The sequence below is a fragment of the Bos grunniens genome, chromosome 21, assembly GCF_055505025.1.
Source record: "Bos grunniens cultivar Pamir isolate PY7600 chromosome 21, Bosgru_T2T1.0, whole genome shotgun sequence".
In the NCBI taxonomy this organism is placed as follows: domain Eukaryota; kingdom Metazoa; phylum Chordata; class Mammalia; order Artiodactyla; family Bovidae; genus Bos; species Bos grunniens.
Genome location: NC_141185.1, coordinates 20,185,276 through 20,213,150, shown reverse-complemented (window position 1 = coordinate 20,213,150; position 27,875 = coordinate 20,185,276). Strand labels below are relative to the sequence as shown.

The window sequence follows — 27,875 nt, the reverse complement described above, 5'->3', positions numbered from 1 at the left end:
AGTCATTGGTCACTGATGATTAACTCAATCTCCAGCCGGTTTCCCTTATCTGGAAGTTGGAGGGTGGGGTTGAAAATTCCATCCCTATAATCATCTGATGGATTCCTCTTACAGCCAGTTCTCCATCCTTGCAGGCTTACCAGAAGTCACCTTATTAACAAACTCAGGTGTTGTTGAAAGGGACTTGATATGAATAACCAAAGATTCTCCTCTCATCTTTATTGCTGTTAAGATATATTAGGAGCTATGACAAAACCCAAATATTATAACAAAAGATGCTATCATTCTTATCTTCTAGGCAATTACAGTGGTTTTGGAAGCCCTAGCCAGGAGCTGGGGGAAGAGACCATATATATATATTTCTTATTATCACAACCTGGTTCTCTTTCTCTTAGAAAATAACCCTCTGATAACCTAAAATCTCATTCCTTTGTTTATGACATGGTTTACATGTGGGTCACTGGGGTATTTTTCTCTTTACCCCTATGTTCTGGGTCATTGTGCAGCCTTAATCATGGCTCTAATTCTTCCCTTTAGAGCTGAGAGAGAGTTCCATTTCCCTATTCAAACTAATATTTGTTCCAATCTTTTTTAGCTTGTATAAATATACTGTATTTAAACCTGGGGTCAGGGGCAATAAGATTTCCAGACCCATTTAAAGTATTAGTATTTCAACTTCATTTGCTACTAAATGCAGTCTTTCCCTTTTCTCTTTCACTCTCAGAATTCTTGCTCATTCTTCCAGGTAGTTTTGGTTGATCTGCAATCTTGTTTCTGCCACTCTCTCTCATTTGTCCCCACATCTACCCAACTTTTCATTCCTGTGGCCCTGATTTTGTTTTAGTAAGAGCAGTTACCTCACACACCACACACATACAGAAAAATGCAAAAAACAGACCTCCCTCAAACATCATAATCACCATGATTTGGGGAAGAGTAAATAGCAGGAACAAAGGCCCAGGGTTTATAGCTCCAGCTGAAATCCCAGCCAACTGTGGGCATCAGTTTGCCAGCCATGGAAATAGACCATGTTAAAAACTGAGAGTCCTCAAGCATATCAAATTGCCTCAGCTGATGTCACATAGAGCAAAAATAAACTGCCATAAGCCTTGAACAAATTGCAGATTTGTGAGCAGAATAAATAAAACTTCAAGCCATTAAATTTGATGGTAGAATGTTACACAACAATAGCTAAGTGTTGTAATTGACATAATGTAGGACAGAGAGCTTAAAGTTCTACTTTGTTCAGACATTTGTCCTCAAGTATAGTAAATTATGCATTATTAGTGTTAGGAAAGGAAAACTGATGGCAAGTTTAGGCCAAATGATGTAACCTTTACAAAATACTTTTTATACTTTTTTAAAAGGAAAAAAAATCCCTTCAGATATTGTTATATGTAGACACTTTGTCAAGAGCATCTAAACTAAACACTTAAGTCAAGGTTCTGGGTCGCAAGGTGAACAAAATAGTTAGGAATCACTTTTATTGAGTTCTAGGGATCTGTATTTAGTGGAAATCGATATTTATAACTGTATTTTTTAAATTGAACACATGGGTAGGTGTATCAAATTTAGGAGCCATTTTAAGAATGATTTGGAAGGAATGATGCTGAAGCTGAAAGTCCAGTAGTTTGGCCACCTCATGCCAAGAGTTGATTCGTTGGAAAAGACTCTGATGCTGGGAAGGATTGGGGGCAAGAGGAGAAGGGGACGACAGAGGATGAGATGGCTGGATGGCATCACTGACTCGATGGACATGAGTCTGAGTGAACTCCGGGAGTTGGTGATGGACAGGGAGGCCTGGCGTGCTGTGATTCATGGGGTCGCAAAGAGTCGGACTGAGCGACTGATCTGATCTGATTAAGAATGATTTAATCTTAATACATTTGATTAAATTTTCTTCATATCACCCCTTTCATGTTTAAAAGTATTTTATCTACATTCTGTGTATTTGAAAACTCAAAATAATATGTTTTCCAGTGTTACATAGTAAATTTAAAGTGAGAATTCACTTTCTAGAGAGATATAATGTTCTATGTTCTAGTTTTAGTTAGGTTTGGTTTCAGTGCATGAAAACAAGAAAAATATTCTAAACATGAGAATCATTTCTGCCTATTTAAATACTGATCCAGAGTGGTTTCAAGTTGGAAAATTTTTTGTTATTTCCCACTAGTCTTAAGTATCAAATACGTATTTAGTATAATTACCAGAATTCTTTAAATAATATAGTGCACATATTTTTTACTTTCCTTTATCCTCTGCTTGTGACAGTCCCTGTGAAAGAAGCATAAATTCCTGATGAATCTACTATATTCTATAATTATGTAATTTCTAAACAGAGATGTCAATGAATAATAAAACCTTTAACAACTGAGGATATACATACCCATACTTCCTGATTTTGTGACAACATGAAAAGTTGCATGTTTTTATCTCTCTTTAAAATTCAGTGGAATGTGTCCACAAGACTTCAAATGTGTCTCATTTTCTATGAATGATTTGTTTTGGTTCATTTCCTTTTTCAATTATGTTAACATTTGATAAAGTACAAATTATAAAGAAGTACTCAAAATGGTAATTTTCAAAAAGATTGTATCTATGGGGCAGAATACACACTAAATGTAAGAAAAAGGATTCTAATGAATATTTCAACAAGTGAAATAAGTGAAATTCATTCAGTAGTGTCCAACTCTTTGCCACTCCATGGACTGTATAGTCTGTGGAATTCTCCAGGCCAGAATACTGGAGTGGGTAGCTTTTCCCTTCTCCAGGGATCTTCCAAGTCATATGGTAAATTATGCCATTTATTGAGTACTTTTTATATAAATTAAATTGTATTTCTATTGAATATCTTCTTTGAAGTTTTCTGCTAACATTTACTAGTTAATTTACATGTCTATAAGTTTTGTTTAGTGGAACAAAAGGTTTTCTTAGAAAGAGATGACATACCTCTACAAAGGAAATATGCTCACTACAGTAATTAATGGAAAAGCTGAGACCATCAATTTCCAATAAAAAGATAATGGTTAATGGTAATTATTTGATTCATAGTAGTTAAGTAGACCGGAGAAGGCAATGGCAACCCACTCCAGTACTCTTGCCTGGAAAATCCCATGGATGGAGGAGTCTGGTAGACTGCAGTCCATGGGGTCGCTAAGAGTCGGACACGACTGAGCGACTTCACTTTCACTTTTCACTTTCATGCATTGGAGAAGGAAATGGCAACCCACTCCAGTGTTCTTGCCTGGAGAATCCAAGGGACCGGGAGCCTGGTGGGCTGCCGTCTACGGGGTTGCACAGAGTCGGACATGACTGAAGCGACTTAGCAGCAGTAGCAGCAGTAGCAGTTAAGTAGAGCTCTTTTTCTGAGAAGTCCAAAGCATTCTTTACATGCTATTATAATTCAGCTTTCTGAGTTCAAATAATAATTGTACAAAATTTATTTAGGTTTTTTATCCAAGACATATGAACCTTTTTACAAATGTTTTTGAGCTCTTAATTGATGACTACCGAGCAATTCTGAAATACTTTAGATATTTTAATGATAAAACATTTATGAATATTAAGGTATTAGAGACAGTTGTCTCTTTACCAGTTGAGGGGTGTCTGTCCTCTTGAATTCTTATAAATCATGAAAGACTTCTGTAATTCCTATACACTTGTAATATTAATATACTCCTCTAAACTTATCTTATTCTAGAAAATAAGTTGAATCATTAAGTAATCTAGTAGTCAAATTTTAATCTCTTTCTTGAAAATTGAACAAACTATTTCAAATGTACCCATTTTATAGAATTTTCTTAAGGTTTTTTAATTAAAATATTGTGATCTATTTCATATCACCTTGAAAGATGGGATATCATCAAAAAAAAGGTGAAGAAATAGATAAATTATAACCAAGTCCTAGGCTGTTCTATTTATTTTCTTAGTCATTATTGTTTAATGTTTCTTTGAGTAGGAGAGACAGATGGTTTTAAAGGTAGAAATTACTGCTTCCAGAATATGCATAAGATCTAATAAGAATATTGTAAAAGAATTCCCATCTTTCCACTTCCCATGTGTGCTTCATCAGTGTCACTTTTTTCTTATAAAATATATATCTCTTTTCTACCCTATATAGCTATAGCATGAGCCCAATTTTATATGTACCAATATGTTATTCTCAATTCAAATTTCTGAGACTAGAATATAATAATTAGCCTGTTTTCTTTTTTTTCTTTAAGTTTTAGGTAAGGTAGATTATTATGCTTATTCCAGGAATGTCTGGAATTCTGGTACTGACTCCTGGTCATTTTATGGACAGATTAAGTTTGCTAGTAATAAAAGGTAGAAGAAATTATAAAAATTAAAGTTGACATTAATTATGTAAATGAAAGTAATACCAAAAAAGAATTATAATGTTGTTTTTTCAAAAAGATGTATACTTACCTGATCAAGGAAAATTGAGAAAAGATAATGGATAAAAATCCTTAAAGGGATAATAGAGGGACATCAGTACAAATTAAAATGACCATAAAAGGATATCATAAGTATATTTATATCAATAAATTTGAAAATTTAGGTGAAATGTCCTTTTCTATATAAATAATGTAGAAAGAGAAATAGAATATTTAAATACAAGAAAGTGAAAGTTGGAGAGATTACAGAAATTGAATATATTATTAAAATTTTCCCACAAAACTTCAGGCACATATAATGTTACTAAGGAGTCATTTCAAATATTTAAGGACTAAATGATGCTAAACACAGAAACACATAGAATATGAATTGAGAAAACATGCATAATTTAATTTATAAGTTCAATATTATTCTGATAACAAAAATCTTAAAGGGATTTTAAAAATGAGGAAAAATTAAAGGCTAATCTCAGACCTAAATATAAATGCAAAAATTCTAAACAAAATATTGTTCAATCAAATCTGACAGTGTATACAAAGAATAATCATACATACACATAAACACACATACACAGATATCACAAACTACATTAGATTTTTTCAGGAAAATAAGTTTGCTTCAAAATTAGAAAATATATCTAAGCAAAGTAGTAAAGTTAAGATTAAGATACAGATAAAATACAAGCATACCTCAGAGATATTATATGTTGAATTTCACACCACTGCTATAATGTGAATATCATTATGAAGTGAGTCACCAATTCTTTGATTTCCCAGTGCTTAAAATTTATGTTTACTATATATTGTTATTTATTAAGTGTGAAATAGCAGTATGTCTAAAACAAACAATGAACATACCATAATTAAAAATACTTTATTGCTAAAAATGCTGTTATTAGAGCCTCCAGTGAGCTATGATCTTTTTGCATGTGGAGGGTCTTGCCTCCATGGTGAGAGCTGCCAACCAATTAGAGTTATATTTGCTGAAAGCCGGGATGGCTACAGCAATTTCTTAAAATAAGACAACAAAGATGTTTGCCATATTGATTGACTTTTCCTTTTCAAACAATTTCTCTATAGCCTGCAATGATGTTTGGTAGTATTTTACTCACAGAAGGACATTTGAAATTGGAGTCCATCTTCTCAAATCCTTTCACTGTTTTGTTAACTAAGTTTCCTTCTCCAATGCATGAAACTGAAAAGTGAAAGTGAAGTCGCTCAGTCGTGTCCTACTCTTAGTGACCCCATGGACTGCAGCCTACCAGGCTCCTCCATCCATGGGATTTTCCAGGCAAGAGTACTGGAGTGGGTTGCCACTGCCTTCTCTGTAACTAAGTTTATCTAACCCTAAATCCTAAATCCTTTGTTGTCATTTCAACAATTTTCATTGGATCTTCACTAGAAGTAGATTCTATCTTTAAAAAACTATTTTCATTTTTCATCTAGAAGAATCAACCCCTCATCTAGTAACGTTCTATAATGAGATTGCAGCAATTCAGTCACATCAGTCACATCTCCAGGGTCTAGTTCTCTTGCTCTTTCTACCACATCTGCAGTTATTTCCTCCACTGAAGTCTTGAATCCTTCCTTTTTATCTGTGAGGATTAGAGCCAACTTTTTCCAAACTCCTGTTAATATTGACACAGTTACTTCATCCCATTAATCACAAATGTTATTAATGATATCTAGAATGGTAAATCCTTTCCAGAAGGCTTTCAGTTTACTTTGCATAGACCCATCAGAGGAATCACCACCTGTGACAGCTATAGCTTTATGAAATGTATCTCTTAATAAGATTTGAAATAACTCCTTGATCCATGGTCTGCAGAATGGATGTTGTGTTAGGCAGGAAAACAACATGGATCTCATTGTGCATCTCCATCAGAGCTCTTGGATGACCAGGTGTGTTGTCAATGAGCAGTAACATTAAAAAATCTAAGTACTGGATTCAACAATAGGCTTAAAATATTCAGTAAGTTCAGTTCAGTCGCTCAGTCGTATCTGACTCTTTGCAACCCCATGAATTGCAGCACGCCAGGCCTCCCTGTCCATCACCAACTCTCGGAGTTTACCCAAACCCATGTCCATCGAGTTGGTGATGCCATCCAGCCATCTCATCCTCTGTCGTCCCCTTCTCGCCCTGCCCCCAATCCCTCCCAGCATCAGAGTCTTTTCCAATGAATCAACTCTTTGCATGAGGTGGCCAAAGTCCTGGAGTTTCAGCTTTAGCATCATTCCATCCAAAGAAATCCCAGGACTGATCTCCTTTAGAATGGACTGGTTGGATCTCCTTGCAGTCCATGGGACGCTCAAGAGTCTTCTCCAACACCACAGTTCAAAAGCATCAACTCTTTGGTGCTCATCTTTCTTCACAGTCCAACTCTACATCCATACATGACTACTGGTAAAACCATAGCCTTGACTAGACGGACCTTTGTTGGCAAAGTAATGTCTCTGCTTTTGAATATGCTATCTAGGTTGGTCATAACTTTCCTTCCAAAGAGTAAGCATCTTTTAATTTCATGGCTGCAGTCACCATCTGCAGTGATTTTGGAGCCCCCCAAAAATAAATTCTGACACTGTTTCCACTGTTTCCCCATCTATTTCCCATGAAGTGATAGGACCAGATGCCATGATCTTAGTTTTCTGAAAGTTGAGCTTTAAGCCAACTTTTCACTCTCCTCTTTCACTTTCATCAAGAGGCTTTTTAGTTCCTCTTCACTTTCTGTCATAAGGGTGGTATCATCTGCATATCTGAGGTTATTGATATTTCTCCCAGCAATCTTGATTCCAGCTTGTGCTTCTTCCAGCCCAGCGTTTCTCATGATGTACTCTGCATAGAAGTTAAATAAGCAGGGTGACAATATACAGCCTTGACATACTCCTTTTCCTATTTGGAACCAGTCTATTGTTCCATGTCCAGTTCTAACTTTTGCTTCCTGACCTGCATATGGGTTTCTCAGGAAGCAGGTCAGGTGGTCTGGTATTCCCATCTCTTTCAGAATTTTCCACAGTTTATTGTGATCCACACAGTCAAAGGCTTTGGCATAGTCAATAAAGCAGAAATAGATGTTTTTCTGGAACTCTCTTGCTTTTTTGATGATCCAGCGGATGTTGGCAATTTGATCTCTGGTCCCTCTCCCTTTTCTAAAACCAGCTTGAACATCTGGAAGTTCACAGTTCACATATTGCTGAAGCCTGGCTTGGAGAATTTTGAGCATTACTTTACTAGCGTGTGAGATGAGTGCAATTGTGCAGTAGTTTGAGCATTCTTTGGCATTGCCTTTCTTTGGGATTCAGTTGAAAACTGACCTTTTCCAGTCCTGTAGCCACTGCTGAGTTTTTCAAATTTGCTGGCATATTGAGTGCAGCACTTTCACAGCATATCTTTCAGGATTTGAAATAGCTTAACTGGAATTCCATCACCTCTACTAGCTTTGTTTGTAGTGATGCTTTCTAAGGCCCACTTGACTTCACATTCCAGGATGTTGGCTCTAGGTGAATGATCACACCATCGTGATTATCTGGATCATGAAAATATTCAGTAAACCATGCTGTAAATAAATGTTCTTCAGGCTTTGTTGTTTCATTTATAGAGCACAGGCTGTAGATTTAGCATAATTTTCAGATTTGGGGAATGATAAATGCACATTGCAAGAGTCAGCCTATCTTTTGAAGCTTATAAACCAGTCATTGTTTTATCTTCTCTAGCTTTGAAAGTCCTCTATGGCACCTTCTTCCAATAGAAGACTCTTTTGTTTACTTTGAGAATTTATTGTGTAGTGTAGCTCCTTCATTCGGAGAAGGCAATGGCACCCCACTCCAGTACTCTTGCCTGGAAAATCCCATGGACAGGGGAGCCTGTTGGGCTGCCATCTATGGGGTCGCATAGAGTCGGACATGACTGAGCGCCTTCTCATGCATTGGAGAGGGAAATGGCAACCCACTCTAGTGTTCTTGCCTGGAGAATCCAGGGACAGGGGAGCCTGGTAGGCTGCCGTCTATGGGGTTGCACAGAGTCGAACACGACTGAGGTGACTTAGCAGCAGCAGCAGCCCCTTCATTAATAATCTTAAGTAAATCTTCTGGATAACTTGCTGCAGGTTCTACGTCAGTGCTTGTTGCTTCATGTGGCACTTTTCATTTTGGAGGTGACTTCTTTCCTTAAACCTCGTGAACCAACCTCTACTAGCTTCAAACTTGTCCTCTCCAGCTTCCTTACCTCTGTTGGCCTTCCTAGTGCGGATAAGAGTTAGGGCCTTGTTGAGGATTAGGCTTTGGCTTAAGGGAATTCCATGACTGTCTGATCATCTGTTCAGATCCCTGAAACTTTCTCCATATCAGCAATAAGGCTGTTTCACTTTTTTATCATTCCTGTTTTCACAGCAATAGCAGTTTTAATTTCCCTCAATAATGTTTTCCTCATTGCATTCACAACTTGGCCAACTTTTTGGCTCAAGAGACATAGCTGTGACCTATGTAGGCTTTCAACATGCTTCTTCACTGAGCTTAATCATTTCTGGCTATTGATTTAAAATGGGTGATATGAAACTCTTTTGTTTTTTCCACTTGAACACTTAGAGGTCATTGTAAGGTTATTAACTGGTTTAATGTTAATGTTGTCTTGTAGCAGGGAATAGAGGGGCCCAAGGAAAAGGAGAGGGATGGGGGAATGGCCAATTGGTGGAACAACCAGAACACAGGCAAGGCTTTCTGGTTAAGTTTGTTCTCTTTTATGAGCACAATTTATGTCATTGCAAACTAATTACAATAGTAACATTAAAGATCATTGGTGACAGGTCACCATAAAAAATACAATAATAAAAAGTTAAATATTGCAAGAATTACCAAAATGTACAGCAATGATACTGAGCAAATGTTGCTGGGAAAATGATGCTGATAGACGTGCTTGATGCAGAGTTGTCACAGATCTTTAATTTTTTAAAAAACATAATATCTTTGAAGTGTAATAAAGTATAATAAAGTAAAAAGATACGCCTGTATTCCAAATAAATATGGGAATAGATACAGGACAAAATTAAATAATTTTACATCTAATCATGATTAAAAGTATTATTAACTACATAGAAGTTAGAAAATTCTTCCTCTGATTAAGGATATCTGTAAAATGTAAATAGCAAATATCTTACTTAAGGAGAAATATTCAAAGACAAGTATAACTTCTAACAACACTACTGTTCATCACATTGCATATCCCAATTAGTGTGGAGGCAAACAAAAATTAAAGAATTAAAGCTTTCAATTTTTTTCACAATTAGCAGATGATAGCATTTTTATGTAAAAATATTTGAAGAATAAGGCAATTAAATTATTAGAATTATTTAGCATGTTTTCTGGATACAGGTTAAAATATTTTGTATTTGTGAGTATAGGTAAATACTTATAATGAAAGAAAAAAGTATATTTACCATTTATAACATTATTAAGTGTACAGAATTCCAATTAACAAGTCACAAAAATACGCATTATATGTAAACACAGAAACTATTAAGTAAGTTTCATAAAAAAATTAAAACTTTTAACTAAATTAGTTTAATTCTTAATTCATGAATAAGGATAAGATGCTTGTTCATGAATTAGGAAATTCAATATTGTACAGTTATCAGTTCTTAAGAAAGTGATCTATGGATTTATTTTGGTAGGAAATAAAATTTCATTAGGTTGTGTGTATATGCAGTGTTTGTGCACATGTGTGTATTTCTAATTTGTCAAGATGGGTTTTGAAACCTTATGGAGATTCAAAAAGTCAAATATAGAATAGCTATGGCACTTTTGAAGAAGGTGGAAACATTTTTTGAGAACTTGAATATTAAGATTTACTTTAAAGATGTTACAAAGCTATAGTACGTAGGTAAATTTTTAGAGTACAAGAATACACACATAGAAGAAAGAAAGAAAAAAGAAAGTGAAGTCACGGTCATGTCCGACTCTTTGCAACCCCATGGGCTGTAGCCTATCAGGCTCCTCTGTCCATGAGAGTTTCCAGGCAAAAGTACTGGAGTGGGTTGCCATTTCCTTCTCCAGGGGATCTTCTTGATCCAGGGTTTGAACCCGGGTCTTCCCACATTGTAGGCAGACACTTTACCATCGGAGCCACCAGCCAAGTCCATACATGCATAGAAAAGTGGAGTTAATTAGTCCAGAGATAGAGCCAGGCATGTGTGAATATTTGATCTAAAACAAAACATTTTGTGTTAAATCATGCTAGGCAAATCAGATATCCATACGCAAACTGATAAAATCTGACCACTGCTATATATCATACAAGAAAGAAAAAGCTAGATGTAAAACACAAATTAATATTCTATAAGCTATAAAAACAGACTATTTGTTAGGATTTGGGAGTCGTAAAAGTTTTGTCTTCTTTATTTGCTTAAACTGATTGGACTTCATTAAAATTAAAAACTTTCATTTATGAAAGGAACTATTAAGAGACTGAAAATGCAGGAGACAGAGAAGGAGATGGTGTTTGTAAAATATATAACAGGCAATGGGCTCGTTTCTTAACTCTACAAAGAATTCTCACAAGACGATATGAAGCAATACAAAAGAAAAATAGTATTTCACTATAGTATGAATAGTATTTCACAAAAGAGTATATAAATGTCCAATGAAAATATGAAAAGTATTCAACTATTCAACCTTATCAGTAACTATGGAAATGTTTATTAAAGTCATGGTGATACACTGTAAAATATCCTTCAAAATATCTAAGACTAAATACACTGTAATACCTTGTCATACTGAAGACAGAAAGAAAGAAAATTATTTTTACACATCATGGAGTGAATTGACACAGACACTTTGAAAACTGGCATTATCTGCTGAGGTTGAGCACATAAATTCCCTATCACATACCACTTGCACTCATATTTCTATACCCGATATAAATCAGTATTCATGCATATAATAAGATGGATACAAGAATGTTTGCAGTTACATTATTTATAGTGGTCATGTATTAGTTTGCTAGAGCTGCTGTGACAAGTGCCACAAACTGGATGGTTTCAACAACAGAAATAATCGTCTTATATGTCTGAAGATTAAAAGTCCAAGATCAAGATATTGGCAGTATTGCATCCTTCTGAGGGCTCCAAGAGAAAAAATCTCTGCCTCTTGCCAAGCTTTTGATGGTTTGTTGGCAATCTTTGTCTTGTATGGTATTCTTGCATGGAATACCTTATTCCACAGAAAGAGGAGCCTGGCAGTCCCAGTCCATGGGGTTGCAAAGAGTCGGACATGACTGAGTGACTAACACGATCAATCTTTGTCTTGTGTAAGTATCACCCAAATTGCTGCCTTCCTCTTCATACGGCCTTTATTCTGTGGGTGTATGTCTCCAATTTTCCAATTTTTATAAAGACACCAGTCAGATTAGGAACCCTCTTAATGATTTTATTTTAGCTTGAGTTCCTCTGTGAAGACTTTATTTCTAATAAAAACCACATTCTAATGTATTGGAGTTCGGCCTTCAACACATGAATTTTGAGGGAACGCAGTTCACCCCATAAGTCCAAAACCACAAACATACCAAATGTCCAACAATATTAGAGTGATAATTAAACTGTGGCATATCATACAGGAGAATAATGAACAATAATTAAAGCTGATAAAATATCACCCTGTAACAACTGTATTTCACAAACATAATTTAGCAAAAGAAGGCAGGCACAAAAATATGCGTACTTAAATATTGCTAGGTAAACTTCCAAAAAGACTGAAGAAAGTTAAAATATAGTCTTAGAAATTAGCATAGCAATTAACCTTGGAATGTGGTTAGAGATGGTAATTGATAAGAGCAGGAGAAAGCTTTTAGGGGCTAACAATGTTCTATTTTTTGCATGGGTAATAGTCATAGAGATATTTGCTTGTGATAATTCAATTAGTTTATAATTTCTAACATCTTAGGCATGTGTGCTGTGTTTCATTAAACATTAAATAAGGATTCTTGATAGGTAGAAAGTTAAATATAAAACACATATATATTTTATATGTTTGTAGGGTATATATACAACAAACTGTTAGATTAATTAAGAAAATAGCCTTGGAGAAGTGAGGTAAAGAGACATTGTTAACTTTTTCTTTTATTCTTCTTTTCCCATTCACTTACTACAGATAACATTCCTACAAAGAAAATACAAAATGCTACAGAAAGCAAGCAATAAGACAATAAGATTGAACGGAAATGTGGTCAATTGCTTTTCAGGTCACACTTAGACAGGAACATCATTTAGAATTTGCCTTTGTTCAATCAACCTTTTGCACCATACATTTGGAACTCGCAAATATTTTGTTAAATATGCATGCATTCTCTTGCCATAGATAGCAAAAGTAGTAATGAAACAATAACAGAAGAGCTTCTAATATTTGAAATCTCATTATCATAAATCTGAAATTGAAATACCTTGTAAAATAGTACATTCAAAGAGTGATACAAAATAACTTAAAAGCCTTTCAGAGTTTAAGAAAAGGGCTAAACTATTTCCTGTGATTGTAAAACCATGTTCACATTTCTTGTGTGTTTACAAAGTCACTTCTCTTTGCAACCCTATGGATTATAACCCGTCAGGCTCCTCTGTCCATGGGATTCTCCAGTCAAGAATACTGGAGTGGGTTGCAATTTCCTACTCCAGGGAATCTTCCCAACCCAGGGACTGAGCCCACATCTCCTGTGTCTCCTGCATTGGCAGGAGGGCTCTTTACCACTAATGCCACCTGGGCATGTTCTGTCCATTTGAAAGCTCTCCAGTAATCCTAAAATATTTAAGAAGAACCTAAATTTGAGTTCTGAAATAACAAAACTGCTTCAAACCCCATTGTACTTTTCAATTAGATTACATTAATTTGCATATAAAATGTCAGATGATTTTGCTATATATTTATATATTATTTTACCTATCTTCCTACATCTCATCCAAGTGTGAGAAGACATTTTGTAAATATTAAAAAAAAAAAAAAACTGAGACATCAGGACCCTTCTCCTTTTCTTGTCTGTTGTTTAGCCTGTAAGTCCTGTCCAACTCTTTGGCAATCACCATGAACTGTAACCTCCGAGGCTCCTGTCCATGGAATTTCCCAGGCAAGAATACTGGAGTGGGTTGCCATTTCCTCCTCCAGAAGATCTTCCCAACCTAGAGATTGAACCCATGTCTCCTGAACTGGCAAATGGATTCTTTACCACTGAACCACTACGGAAACCATTTTCTTCTCTACTAAATGGTTAAAGAATCTATATTTTTTAATTTGATGTGTCCTCATACGTTTGTTATGAAAATGAAGAAATGAGGTAGCTTTAATGATAAAATGATAGCACTTTTTAAAGTTACATTAGCCAGAGGGGTGAAGGCCAAGGTGTCCTGAACTGAATGAAGAACAAGAAACCTCAGGAAAAAAGATAGCACACTAAAATAGTTCTTAAAAAATAAAATATTTCTTACATCTATTTATTAACCCTAAATATCTAAACTGAGACTGGTACTCTTGCCCTCCTTTGTTTACTCCCCTGAAATATGCTTTATTCAACAATGGCATTGTTTGGATATAGCAAAATATTGTACATTTTAATATATTAATTACTAATTGTTTATTGGAATGTTCTCAGAAACTTTAAGGGAGGCTAAATAATTTAGGCAGTAGCTATGATTATATTAGCTAAATGATCTCTCAGTCATGTCTGACTCTTAGCGACCCCATGGACTGCAGCCTACCAGGCTCCTCCGTCCATGGGATTTTCCAGGCAAGAGGACTGGAGTGGGGTGCCATTGCCTTTTCCCAAATAATTTAGGTGGTAGCTATGATTGTATTAACTAAATGAATGATACACTTTTCCACTACAAACAACATTTACGTCTGTTGCTATTCTGAGTGAAATATAAATAGTAGCTACCTTTAGATGTCAAGACTTTTCATGAAATTAATATTTTTAAAATATATTTTAATTCAAATAAATGTGTATTTTTGGTAAGCATTGTGCTAGTTGATAGACTATGAATATGAATAGCATATAACCCCTGCTACCAGAAAAAAAAATGAAATTAACTCACTAATATTTTGTAACAAGTACTTTAGAGAGACTGTACACAAATACTATAAAAGCATCAGTTCAGTTCAGTCACTGTTGTGTCTGACTCTTTGTGACCCCATGAATTGCAGCATGCCAGGCCTCCCTGTCCATAGGAAAAGGCAATTAATTATATGAAAAAAAGGAAAGGGCTTCACAAAGATAATGTATGACCTAAGATGTTGGGTAGAGTTATACTTTTAGATATAAAGTATTTTGTGTAGAAAATAAAATATAATCAATGCATGGAAATATGAGATTAAAACATGGCAAGTATTCTGCTAGAGGTTCACTGGAAAGGACTGATGAGAAAATATCAGCATATGGAGCATGAGATTTGGGGCCTGAATATATCATAAAAACTATACAGAGTATGCTTCACTTCAGTTCAATCACTCAGTTGTGTCTGACTCTTGGGAACTCCATGGACTGTAGCACACCAGGCCTCCCTGTCCATCACCAGCTCCCAGAGTCCACCCAAACCCATGTCCATTGAGTCGGTGATGCCATGAAACCATCTCATCCTTTGTCATCCCCTTCTCCTCCTGCTCTCAATCTTTTCCAGCATCAGGGTCTTTTCAAAAGAGTCAGCTCTTCACATCAACTGGCCAAAGTATTGGAGTTTCAACTGCAACATCAGTCCTTCCAATGAATGCTCAGGACTGATGTTCTTTAGGATGGACTGGTTGGATGTCCTTGCAATCCAAGGGACTCTCAAGAGACTTCTCCAACACCACAGTTCAAAAGCGTCAGTTCTTCAGCGCTCAGCTTTCTTTATAGTTCAACTCTCACATCCATACATGACCACTGGAAGAACCATAGCCTTAACTAGACGTAACTTTGTTGGCAAAGTAATGTCCATGTCCAGTTCTAACTGTTGCTTCCTGATCTGCATACAGATTTCTCAAGACGCAGGTCAAGTGGTCTGGTATTCCCATCTCTTTCAGAATTTTCCACAGTTTATTGTGATCCACAGAGTCAAAGGCTTTGGCATAGTCAATAAAGCAGAAATAGATGCTTTTCTGGAACTCTTGCTTTTTTGATGATCCAGCAGATGTTGGCAATTTGATCACTGGTTCTTCTGCCTTTTCTGAAACCAGCTTGAACATCTGAAAGTCCACAGTTCATATACTGTTGAAGCCTGGCTTGGAGAATTTTAAGCGTTACTTTAGAAGCATGTGAGATGAGTGTAATTATGCAGTAGTTTGAGCATAATTTCTCATTGCCTTTCTTTGGGATTGGAATGAAAACTGACCTTGTCCAGTCCTGTGGCCACTGCTGAGTTTTCCAAATTTGCTGGCATATTGAGTGCAACACTCACAGCATCATCTTTCAGGATTTAAAATAGCTCAACTGGAATTCCATCACTTCTATTAGCTTTGTTTGTAGTGATACTTCCTAAGGCCCACTTGACTTCATATTCCAGCATGTCTTTCTCTAGGTGAGTGATCACACCATTGTGATTATCTGGGTCGTAAAGATCTTTTTTGTATAGTTCTTCTGTGTATTTTTGCCACCTCTTCTTAATATCTTCTGCTTCTGTTAGGTCCATACTATTACTGTCCTTTATTGAGACCATCTTTGCATGAAACGTTCCCTTGGTATCTCTAATTTTCTTGAAAAGATCTCTAGTCTTTTCCATTCTATTGTTTTCCTCTATTTCTTCGCACTGATCACTGAGGAAGGCTGTCTTATCTCTCCTTGCTATTCTTTGCAACTCTGCATAAAATTGGTATATCTTTCCTTTTCTCTTTTGCTTTTCACATCTCTTCTTTCACAGCTATTTGTAAGGCCTTCTCAGACAGCCATTTTCCTTTTTTGCATTTCTTTTTCTTGGGGTTGGTGTTGATACCTGTCTCCTGTACAATGTCACTAACCTCCGTCCATAGTTCATCAGGCGCTCTGTCCGTCAGATCTAGTCCCTTGAATCTATTTGTCATTCCCACTGTATAATCATAAGGGATTTGATTTAGGTCATACCTTAATGGTCTAGTGGTTTCCCTACTTTCTTCAATTTAAGTCTGAATTGGCTTTAAGGAGTTCATGATCTGAGCCACTGTCAGCTCCTGGTCTTGTTTTTGTGGGCTGTATAGAGCTTCTCCATCTTTGGCTGCAAAGAATATAATCAATCTGATTTTGGTGTTGACCATCTGGTGATGTCCATGTGTAGAGTCTTCTCTTGTGTTGTTGGAAGAGTGTGTTTGCTATGTCCAGTGTGTTCTCTTGGCAAAACTATATTAACCTTTGCCCTGCTTCATTCTGTACTCCAAGGCAAAATTTGCCTGTTTCTCCAGATGGAAAAGGAAATGGCAACCCACTCCAGTATTCTTTCCTGGAGAATCCCAGGGACAGAGGAACCTGGTGGGCTGCCGTCTATGGGGTCGCACAGAGTCGGACACGACTGAAGTGATTCAGCCTCTGCCACTGCCAGGTATTTCCTGACTTCTTACTTTTGCATTCCAGTCCCCTCTAATGAAGAGGACATCTTTTTGGGGTGTTAATTCTAAAAGGTCTTCTAGGTCTTCCTAGAACCGTTCAACTTTAGCTTCTTCAGCATTACTGGTCAGGGCATAGACCTGGATCACCATGATATTGAATGGTTTGCCTTGGAAACGAACAGAGAAATGAACTCATTCTGTCGTTTTTGAGATTGCATCCAAGTACTGCATTTCGGACTCCTGTTGACTATGATGGCTACTCCATTTCTTCTAAGGGATTCTTGCCCACAGTAGTAGATATAATGGTCATCTGAGTTAAATTCACCCATTCCAGTCCATTTCAGTTCACTGATTCCTAAAATGTTGACATTCACTTTTGACATCTCCTGTTTGACCACTTCCAATTTTCCTTGATTCGTGGACCTAACATTCCAGATCCCTTGCAATATTGCTCTTTACAGCTTCAGACCTTGCTTCTATCACCAGTCACATCCACAACTGGGTGTTTTGTTTTGTCTTGTTTTTTGCTTTGGCTCTGTCTCTTCATTCTATCTGATTGATCTCCATTAGCATATTGGGCAACTACTGACCTGGGGAGTTCATCTTTCAGTGTCCTATCTTTCTGCCTTTTAATACTGTTCATGGGGTTCTCAAGGCAAGAATACTGAAGTGGTTTGCCATTCCCTTCTTCAGTGGACCACATTTTGTCAGAACTCTCCACCATGACCTGTCTGTCTTGGGTGGCCCCACATGGCATGGCTTAGTTTCATTGAGTTAGACAAGGCTGTGGTCCGTGGATAATGCTTAAGATGTAGCAATATTTACTCTAGATTTTAAAGAGCTAATAGAATATTCTATTTTATAATTATCATGTAAAATTATAATCAGATCCGTATTCTAGAAACATAATATTAGTAGTCTATAATAGATTAACTGGAGAGAGGGAAGAATTGGAAGCAGATAAAATTACTTGGTGGTTTTTATATATGATAAAGGGGCTTTCCCAGTGACTTGGTGGTAAAGAAGCCACCTACACTGTAGGACCCGCTGAAGATGCGGGTTTAATCCCTGAGTTGGGAAGGTCCCCTGGAGGAAGGAATGGCAATGTACTGCAGTATTCGTGCCTAGAGAATCCCACTGATAGAAGAGCCTGGTGGGTCCATAGAGTCACAAAGAGTTAGACACGACTGAACGACTTAGCACACACCACACATTATTAAGATAGTGTCTTTAAAATAGTATATCCAAAAAAATTCTTGGTTCTTTATTTAAAAAAAAATCTATTAATGTAAAATGCTGCACATTTATTTCTTATTATTAATCCTGAATTCAAAGATTTCCAGATTATGTAGTTCAATGAAATATAATTTGTACATAATCTTTGATTTAGAGAAAATTAAGAAGGAAGAGTAGGGCGATATAAAACAATTGGAAGTTGTTTGGAGTAGGAAGTCATTCACATCTCAGTTGTATATTATGATCAGAAGGATAGTGTGATCAAAAAGTTGTATCTTTATACAGAGGTGGATGTATTTAGTGTTATTTTAATATCAGCTTTGTCAGGAAAGATGTTTAATATAACAAAAGTTATTCGATTTAATGTTTTGGGGACAATTAACTTCAGTGACTGGATAATTGTATTTAAGTGAATGACTATTTATCATCTCCAAAATGTCTAAAAGTTGTCTTCTGAAGGCGGTAAAATCTGCTATTGAAAACCATATAGTCTAAAATATCAGCACTTCATTCTGGGATGAATATATGCTCCATAAAGCCTCATTCAAATATAAACTTAAGTATTTGTTTAATCTCCCATAAAAATTCCTGAAAGAGAAATTCCTGACACTTATTCTTTCAATTCTTTTAATATATGGTATATTTCTAATAATATGAAGAGAAAAAGATTTCACCTTTAATAAAGGTAGATTTTCAGCAAAATTTCTCATGTGCCTTTGTGTTTTAATGTGTTGACATTTTTGTTTGTTATGCTTGTAGTAAAAGGTGAGTATGGGGGAATATAATTAAAAAACACAAGGTCTGTTGGATGTAGCTATCAAACAATGTAGGAGAAAATAACCTTAAATGAAAAACTTTGGTATAATCGTCACATTAATACTGGACATGACCATTTTCTTGCATTTCTCTTAAGTACAAAAATGTTATGATTAATTACCAAAGCAAAATAATACTAATTTTATATGAAAGTTTGCAGGTTTCTTTCAAAATATTTTATAAAAGCGTAGAAGTAATTATCATAATTTCCAAATTCGTATACTTGATTAAATCAGTTAAACACACTTCTCCAAGAGAAGATAAAGACAGAAGTGTTTTTTTTAATAATAAATAATAAGCAGATGGAGAATTGAGTTGTTAAGCTTACTACATGTAATTTAAAGAAAAATTAATTGCATGAAAGAAAAAATGCCACCTTTCATGGTTCAACTTTTCTTCAAACCAGCAAACACTGGAGAAGGAGAGATGATTCACAGCAGTGTGTTTTATTCATCTTACAGAAACACATGGCCATAAAATGTTACTGACTCGGATAAATACGTAGTATGTGCATTTGTTTCTTGAGTGGTCTATTATAAGCATTAAACTTTGTATGAACTTGACTGTGTACATTTTCTGTAGCGTTCTCACTCTGATAATACCTTTTCAAAATGAAAACTACAATACCATCGCAAGTAACATCTGTTCACAAGGATTCAATGACCTCAGTTCAGATGACATAGCTTCTCAGGTCTTGTCTTCAATAAAACTGTAATTTGTAAACTTTCACATCTAAAACATAAAATAAAATATCTTAGTGTTTTAATGTTTAATTCATCAAATATTAAACTTATATTACTTAAAACCTAAAGAGGCAGAATAATAATCTGGTATGCAATAATGAAACCAGGTTTTCCTAAAGTAAATACTACTGAGCTAGAAAGAAGCTAAATAAATTTTGGAAACCTTAACTTATTGCTATTATCATTGTGAAATCTCAGAGAAAGAAAATAAAGTGCTTCTGAAGTATTTTTAGGGCTTCCCAGGTGGCTCATGGAGAAGGCAATGGCACCCCACTCCAGTACTCTTGCCTGGAAAATCCCATGGATGGAGGAGCCTGGTGGGTTGCAGTCCATGGGATCTCGAAGAGTCAGATGTGACTGAGCGACTTGACTTTCACTTTTCACTTTCATGCTTTGGAGAAGGAAATGGCAACCCACTCCAGTGTTCTTGCCTGGAGAATCCCAGGGACGGGGGAGCCTGGTTGGCTGCCGTCTCTGGGGTCGCACAGAGTCGGACACGACTGAAGCGACTTAGCAGCAGCAGCAGCAGTAGCAGCAGGTGGCTCAATGGTAAAGAATCAGCCTCTGGGATGGGAAGATCCCCTGGAAAAGGAAATGGGAAAGTCTTGCTTGGGAAATCCCATGGACAGAGGATCCTGGCAGGCGATAATCCATGGAGTCTCAAAAGAGTCGGACATGACTTATCCACTAAACAACAACAAGTATTTTTACCATATTGAATTCCTTTTCTAATCAGCAGACAGTTTTTGAAAATGACCCAGAAAATTAGTTATTTTAAGGATAATACATAAATGTAAAATCAGTTACATATTTTTGATGTTTTTCATGTTTGAATTATTTACAAATTGTAATGCAGATCATGATAATGGTTTACCTGGTGGAATAAAGGGCATGTGTTTATCAGTCTTTAAGGTTCTCACTGGGCTTCCTCTTTTCTCTCTCACTGTTACATTTTCTGCCACCATGGCCATTACTCATTGCACTAATGATATTTTTGTCCCTTTGTCTATCCACACTCAGAAATTTTTTTTTTCAAACTTGCTTTTTACCTACAGATACATAGATAATATTTTCTCTGAACAAAATTCTTTTTCCATATATCTTCACCTGAGGAGATCTCATTCGGTTTTCAGGGATTATTCTATTCATTGAGAATAAGAAACAACGCTGTATAAAATACATTTTAAAATATATCCTTTATGTTAGTGAAATCTAATAATAAGATTTAACACAATGAGAAACTCAAAGGCTAATTTCTGCATTTAGTCTGTAGTCAAAAAAGTAAGGTAGTTTCTGAGCACTGAAGTTATTTATTGTCACATAGACGTTTATACCAATATAGCAAAGACTGATCAGAACTACTTAGGGCAGGAAGTCTTGTTTGAAATATCTTTTAATGAGGGAGGTCAGCGGGGACCATGACTTTAGGATGGGGAGGCATTATAACTGGATGACCAAATCACTCCTTGCCTAAATGATATTACAAATAAGAGGAAGAAGCATTTCTGGAATGACAAAGTTAAAACCTTCAAAACTACACTCTGGTAAAGCAATAAGAAAAAGGCAAACTGATAGTAACATTCATAGGGAAAGGCAGGAATCCAGGGTATTCAAAACAATATTGAAGAAAAGTTGAAGGACTCACATTTCCTGATTTTAAAGCTTACTCTGAAGTAAGTAATCAAGACAATGTGACTCGTGTGTGGGTAGATACTTTGATTTAGGGTTAGGGTCAGAAATAAACTCTTGCACTTGCAGCCAATAGATTTTCAGCAGGAGTGCCAAGATAATATATTTGTGAAAGAGTAGACATTGTACTAAATAGTCATTGGACACATGGATGTGTATGTATGTGCTCAGTCACTCAGTTGTGTCCAACTCTTTGCAACACTGTGGACTGTAGCCCCACCAGGCTCCTCTATCCACAGGATTTCCCAGGAAAAAATACTGCAGTGGGTTGCCATTTCCTCCCCTAGGGGATCTTCCTGACCCAGGGATCCAACCTGAGCCTCTTGTACCTCCAGCATTGGCAGGCAGATTCTTCAACACTGTGCCACCTGGGAAGCCCCAGATACATAGATATTCACGTGCAAAAGATTGAAATTCTCTTTTCTCACATTTTTTTTATGTGAAATATACATCAATAAAGTTACAGAATCAAAGAAGGAAACAAAGACAGCAACAGTTCTGGGCATATGTCTGAGTACTGACACAGAAAGACGGGCTATCAAGGGTTTAAACCTGATATGAGACAAGCATTACTTGCAGAGCTCCTAGTCTTTAAGGTAGATGCAAATCCTCTTCAGAGGATAACACATTCATCCATGTTTTTTAAGTGTTGCTATAAATAAATTTCCAAGTATAGATCCAGCAGACAATCAAAAATTAACAGCACAGAATAATGTTTTAATAAGAACATACCCAATAGATACTACTGAACACACCTTCAAAGGACTCGAAATGGTGGAACTTTAAAAAATTAAGGTTAAATGAGATATATTATACCTGTGGCGGATTCATTTTGATATTTGGCAAAACTAATACAATTATGTAAAGTTTAAAAATAAAATTAAAAAAAAAAGTTTCAAAAGTTCATTAAGTTGAAAATATCTCTAGAAAACAGGAAAAAATATAAAAAATGACATAGTATAAATAAGGATCAAATAGAACTTTAATAAATAAAAATTTAACTGAATTTACTGTCTGTTGGATATATATTAGCAGATTCTGAGAGCAAGAATTCATAACTGGTGATTTGAAAAATATATCCATGAAATTAATATTTAAGCAGATAGGAAAAACATGGAATCTGTAAGAAACAAGATTGAAGGCCAGCAGAATTAGATAAGCATATATGTGATAGGAATTCCAGAAGGAAAGAAATGAGCGAAATAATAAACTAGATTTGAATCAACATTTGTAGAGTTAATGACTAAAAGAAAAGATTATAACCCATACATTAAAGGAGTCTGACAAATTCCAGGCATAATACCTGAAAATACATCAAGACAAATCATAATAAAAGACACATAATTTTTCAAAGGGAAATATTAAAAATAATAGAGGAACTAGGAAAAACAACAATAATTGGTTGACACACTCCTCAATAGCAATGGTAGAAGTCAGTAAACAGCAAAACAGATTTTAAATGTTCTGAAAGAAAATTAACCTGGAATTATATACTTAAAATTATTTCAAATTGAAATGAAAATCATGACTTTATCAAACACACAAAACCTGAGTTTGTCACCTGAACACTTTTCCTAAATGGAATTCTAAGCAATATTTAGATTGATCCCAGAGGGAAAGTCCAAAACTAAAAAACAAACTAAATGAACAAAATAAGTGATAAATATTAAAATATGACTTGAACATTCTTTGTATTAAAAATTAATAATGGAATCAAGTGAGATTAAAATGAAACACAATAAAAAAATTCAAAACACAAGAAACATGCAGATAAAGGTTTAGTGGAGGAAATAAATGGGTAAATGGAAGGTAAATGTTTAACAGCTTTTATATATTCAAGGTATTTTATGTATTCAACATCTACTTCTGCTTCATTGACTATGCCAAAGCCTTTTACTGTGTGCATCACAAGAAACTGTGGACAATTCTTTTCTTTTTTTTTTAATTTTGTGGACAGTTCTTAAAGAGATGGGAATACCAGACCACCTGACCTGCCTCTTGAGAAACCTGTAAGCAGGTCAGAAAGCAACAGTTAGAATTGAACATGGAACAATAGACTGGTTCCAAATCAGAAAAGGAGTACTTCAGGCTGTACATTGTCACCATGCTTATTTAACTTATATGCAGAGTACATCATGAGAAATGCTGGGCTGGATTAAGCACAAGCTGGAATCCAGATTGCCGGGAGAAATATCAATAACCTCAGATATGCAGATGACACCACCCTTATGGCAGAAAGTGAAGAAGAACTTAAGAGCCTGCTGATGAAAGTGAAAGAGGAGAGTGAAAAAGGTGGCTTAAAGCTCAACATTCAGAAAACGAAGATCATGGCATCTGGTCCCATCTCTTCACGGCAAATAGATGGGGAAACAATGAAAACAGTGAGAGAACTTTATTTATTTATTTTTTGGCTCCAAAATCACTGCAGATGGTGATTGCAGCCATGAAATTAAAAGACATTTGCTCCTTGGAAGAAAAGCTATGACCAACCTAGATAGCATATTAAAAAGCAGTGACATTACTTTGCCAACAAATGTCCATCTAGTCAAAGCTTTGGTTTCTCCAGTAATCATGTATGGATATGAGAGTTGGACTATAAAGAAAACTGAATGCCAAAGAACTGATGCTTTTGAACTGTGGTGTTAGAGAAGACTCCTGAGAGTCCCTTGAACTGCAAGGAGATCCAACCAGTCCATCCTAAAGGGAATCAGTCCTGAATATTCATTGGAAGGACTGATGTTGAAGCTGAAACTCCAACACTTTCGCCCCCTGATGGGAAGAGCTGACTCATTTGAAAAGACCCTGATGCTGAGAAAGATTGAAGGCAGGAGGAGAAGGGGATGACAGAGGATGAGATGGTTGGATGGCATCACTGACTCGATGGACATGAGTTTGAACAAGCTCTGGGAGTTAGTGATGGACAGGGAAGCCCTGCATGCTGCAGTCCATGAGGTCACAAAGAGTCTAAAGTGACTGAGCGACTGAACTTATGTATTCAAGGAATATATCTATATATTTATTTAAAATATAGATTTTTTTACATGCACCTTAATGTTCATAGGAGACTGTTTACAAATGCTAAGACACAGAAATGACCTAAATGTCTACTGACAGAAAAATGGATAAGAGGATGTGGTGCGTGTGTGTGTATATATGTATATGTGTGTGTGTGTGTGTATATATATATATATATATATATGATGGAATATTACTCAGCCATAAAAAGAATGAAATATTGCTATTTGCAGCAACCTCGATGGACATAGACATTATCATACTAAGTGAAGTAAGTCAGAAAGAGAAAGACAAATACCACATAATATCACTTACGTGAAATCTAAAATATGGCAGAAATGAACTTATTTACAAAACAGAAATAGACATTAAAACAAATTTATAGTTACTAAAGGGGAAGGGAGGAGGGATAAATTAGGAGTTTGGGATTAACAGATACAAAGTACTATAAATAAAATAGATAAACAACAAGGTTCTACTGTATAGCACAGAGAACTGTATTCAGTATCTTATAATAAACTACATTAGGAAAGGAAACTGAATCACTTTGTGGTACACCAGAAACTAACACAACCTTGTTATTAACTAGACTTCAATAAAAGAAATACATTTTTAATTATAAGAAGGATTTAGAATTAGTGACCAGTAATTATTTATGAACTGCTGCTGCTGTTAAGTCGCTTCAGTCATGTCCGACTCTGTGCGACCCCGTAGACGGCAGCCCACCAGGCTCCCCCATCCCTGGGATTCTCCAGGCAAGAACACTGGAGTGGGTTGCCATTTCCTGCTCCAGTGCATGAAAGTGAAAAGTGAAAGTGAAGTCACTCAGTCGTGTCCGACTCTTAGCGACCCCATGGACTGCAGCCTACCAGGCTCCTCTGTCCATGGGATTTTCCAGGCAATTGTACTGGAGTGGGGTGCCATTGCCTTCTCCGTATTTATGACCAGCTGTCAACAAATTTATAAGGAATGTAACCACATTTATTTTTGACCACATATATATTTTATTTTAGAAATCTAATATAAAAACACAATTTAGAATGTGCATATATTTAGGTATTAAAATATATAATAACCCATAGGTCAAAGAAGAAATCATAATTGTATTGAGAAACTATTTTTAACTGATATAAAAATTACTGTTTATCAACATGGCTTCAGTGAAAGCAGTAATTAGACATTTATGACCTACAATAAATATATTGAAAAATAAGAAGGCTAAAAATCATTGTGTTCATTTTTCTCTTGAACTTCCCAACTCATTCCATGAAGGTAGTCCAGCCATTCTCAGATTTTGGCATCTCAGGATCCCTTTCCACTCTAAAATTAGTCTTCTCTCCAATTACCAGTAATTGAAAAAGGATCCCTACCATCAGACAGATTTGACCGAATACTGTATACAGGGTGTTGTAGTGGGTTGAATGGTGGCCCCACAAAAGATGTGTTTGCTTCTTACACCCAAACCGATGATTGTGATCTTATTGAGGAAGGGGGTCTTTTCAAATATATTTAAGGGTCACCAGATGATAGCATTTTGAACTATTCTGGTGGACCCTAAATCCAATGGCAGAAGTCCTTATAGAAGATACAAACGAGAGACAGGGGAGCAGAGCAAAAGGGTATGTGAAGATGAAGACAGAGATGGGAGTTATGCAGCCACAAGGTAAGGAATGACTAAGATCTGCCAGATGTTTCAAGAGGAAAGAAATTATTCTCCTTTCATTAGAATATTTGTAGGCAGGGAGGCCCTGCCAAACCTTGATTTTGGACTCCTTGCCTTGAGACTATGAGATACTCTATTTCTGTTGTTTTAAGTCACCAAGTTTGTGGGCATTTGTAACAGTCAGTAGCCCTGTGCTCTGCTAAGTTGCTTCTGCTGCTGCTAAGTCGCTTCAGTCATGTCCGACTCTGTGCGACCCCATAGACGGCAGCCTACCAGGCTTCCCCATCCCTGGGATTCTCCAGGCAAGAACACTGGAGTGGGTTGCCATTTCTTTCTCCAAAGCGTGAAAGTGAAGTCACTCTATTGTGCCCGACTCTTAGCAACCCCATGGACTGCAGCCTACCAGGCTCCTCCATCCATGGGATTTTCCAGGCAAGAGTACTGGAGTGGGGTGCCATTGCCTTCTCTGAAGTTGCTTCAGTCATGTCCAACTCTTTGTGACCCTATGGACTGTAGCCCGCCAGGCTCCTCTTTCCATGGGATTCTCCAGGAAAGAATACTAGAGTGGATTGCCATGTTCTCCTCCAGGGGATCTTCCTAACCCAGGGATTGAACTCATGTCTCTTATGTCTCCTGCACTGACAGGTGGGTTCTTTACCACTGATGTCATCTTGGGAGCCCTCAGTAGCCCTAGGAAACTAATAACAGGTGTTAAAGTCGTTTTGAAGTAGCAACCCTAAGTCTTCTAGTAATAATATAATTGAGACATTTAGGTTAATTGGGTAACATCTAAAGAGTTGGGGACAAGAACCATGTAATCGATTTTGGCTTCCTTTGCTGACTGCACTCTAGAGGTTGAATACCTAAAATAGGATGAATGAATTTAAAGATATTTAAAGAGCTAAGAGTACATCAATGAGACTGCTTTACTTGTAGCTAACCATCTTCTAGATCTGTGTTGCTCTGCATTTGTAGTGAAAGGTGTAATCAATCTTGTTTAAATGACAAGGGTTTATATTTCTTGCTGTCGTTTTGAGAAATCCAAAGAGTGACTATGAACAAGAGAGTAATTCAGATATGAGAATTAGGACACAACCTAATATTGCCTTTATTTGTCAGGAGGAATTAATGGAAAAAAATCTATGTTGTTGGATAGAAAGTACTGATTCTGTTGCCAATACTCAGCCTCTGTTCACCAGTGCTGAACAGAAATGCAGACACAGAGTTCTGGGTGAAGCAGAAAATAATAGCTTATTGCTTTGCCGGGCAAAGAGGGCCACAGTGGGCTGATGCCCTGAGAACTGTGTGTCCCGCCCTGGAGGGGGTTAGTGAGGAGTCTTACAGTGTTCAAGGAGGAGGGCTCGATTGGCTCCTGGACATTCTTATGATTGGTTGGTGATGAGGTAATGGGACTCAGTATCATCAGCCTTCTGGTTCCAATCCATCTGGGGCCTATATGTTAGTGTGCAGTATAACAGTTAACTTCTTACAGGGGTTTCAGTATCTGTAAAATAGATACTGTTTCAGACGACATGACTCAGAATATTATCTGTAGTCCTTGAGGAAGAACTAAACGTCAAGGGACTTTGCTTATTGTCTAAAGTATTATTATTTTGTCTTCCTTGACTGTTTCTTTCTTTTTTCATTTTTTCACTTCTCTGATTAAATTTATTTTTGACTAAAGTTTTCCTACAGATAAAAGGCAGAGGGAAGGCAAGGGTGGGGGTCTATTCTGGAAGGCCTCATAGGGTCTTGTTCAGTTACAACTCCAAATGAACAGAGAATCCTATCTTATAT

At 36.4% G+C, this 27,875-nt stretch overlaps 1 protein-coding gene across 12 annotated transcripts in view; it reads left to right on the top strand.

Annotated features, from left to right (window-relative positions):
* LOC147349201 (uncharacterized) overlaps window positions 1-27,875 on the top strand; it is a 372,827-nt gene that overhangs the window by 149,104 nt on the left and 195,848 nt on the right. For 2 of the 12 annotated variants that reach the window (XR_015149591.1, XM_086363382.1), the window contains exon 3: window positions 13,421-13,784. The exons of the other annotated variants lie outside the window; for them this stretch is intronic. Coding sequence is in view for 1 of the 2 variants with exons in the window: in XM_086363382.1 (XP_086219508.1) it covers window positions 13,421-13,465 (45 nt within the window). In the remaining variant the exon portion in view is untranslated. Of the gene's footprint in view, window positions 1-13,420; window positions 13,785-27,875 lie in introns of those variants that run through there. 12 annotated transcript variants of the gene reach the window in all.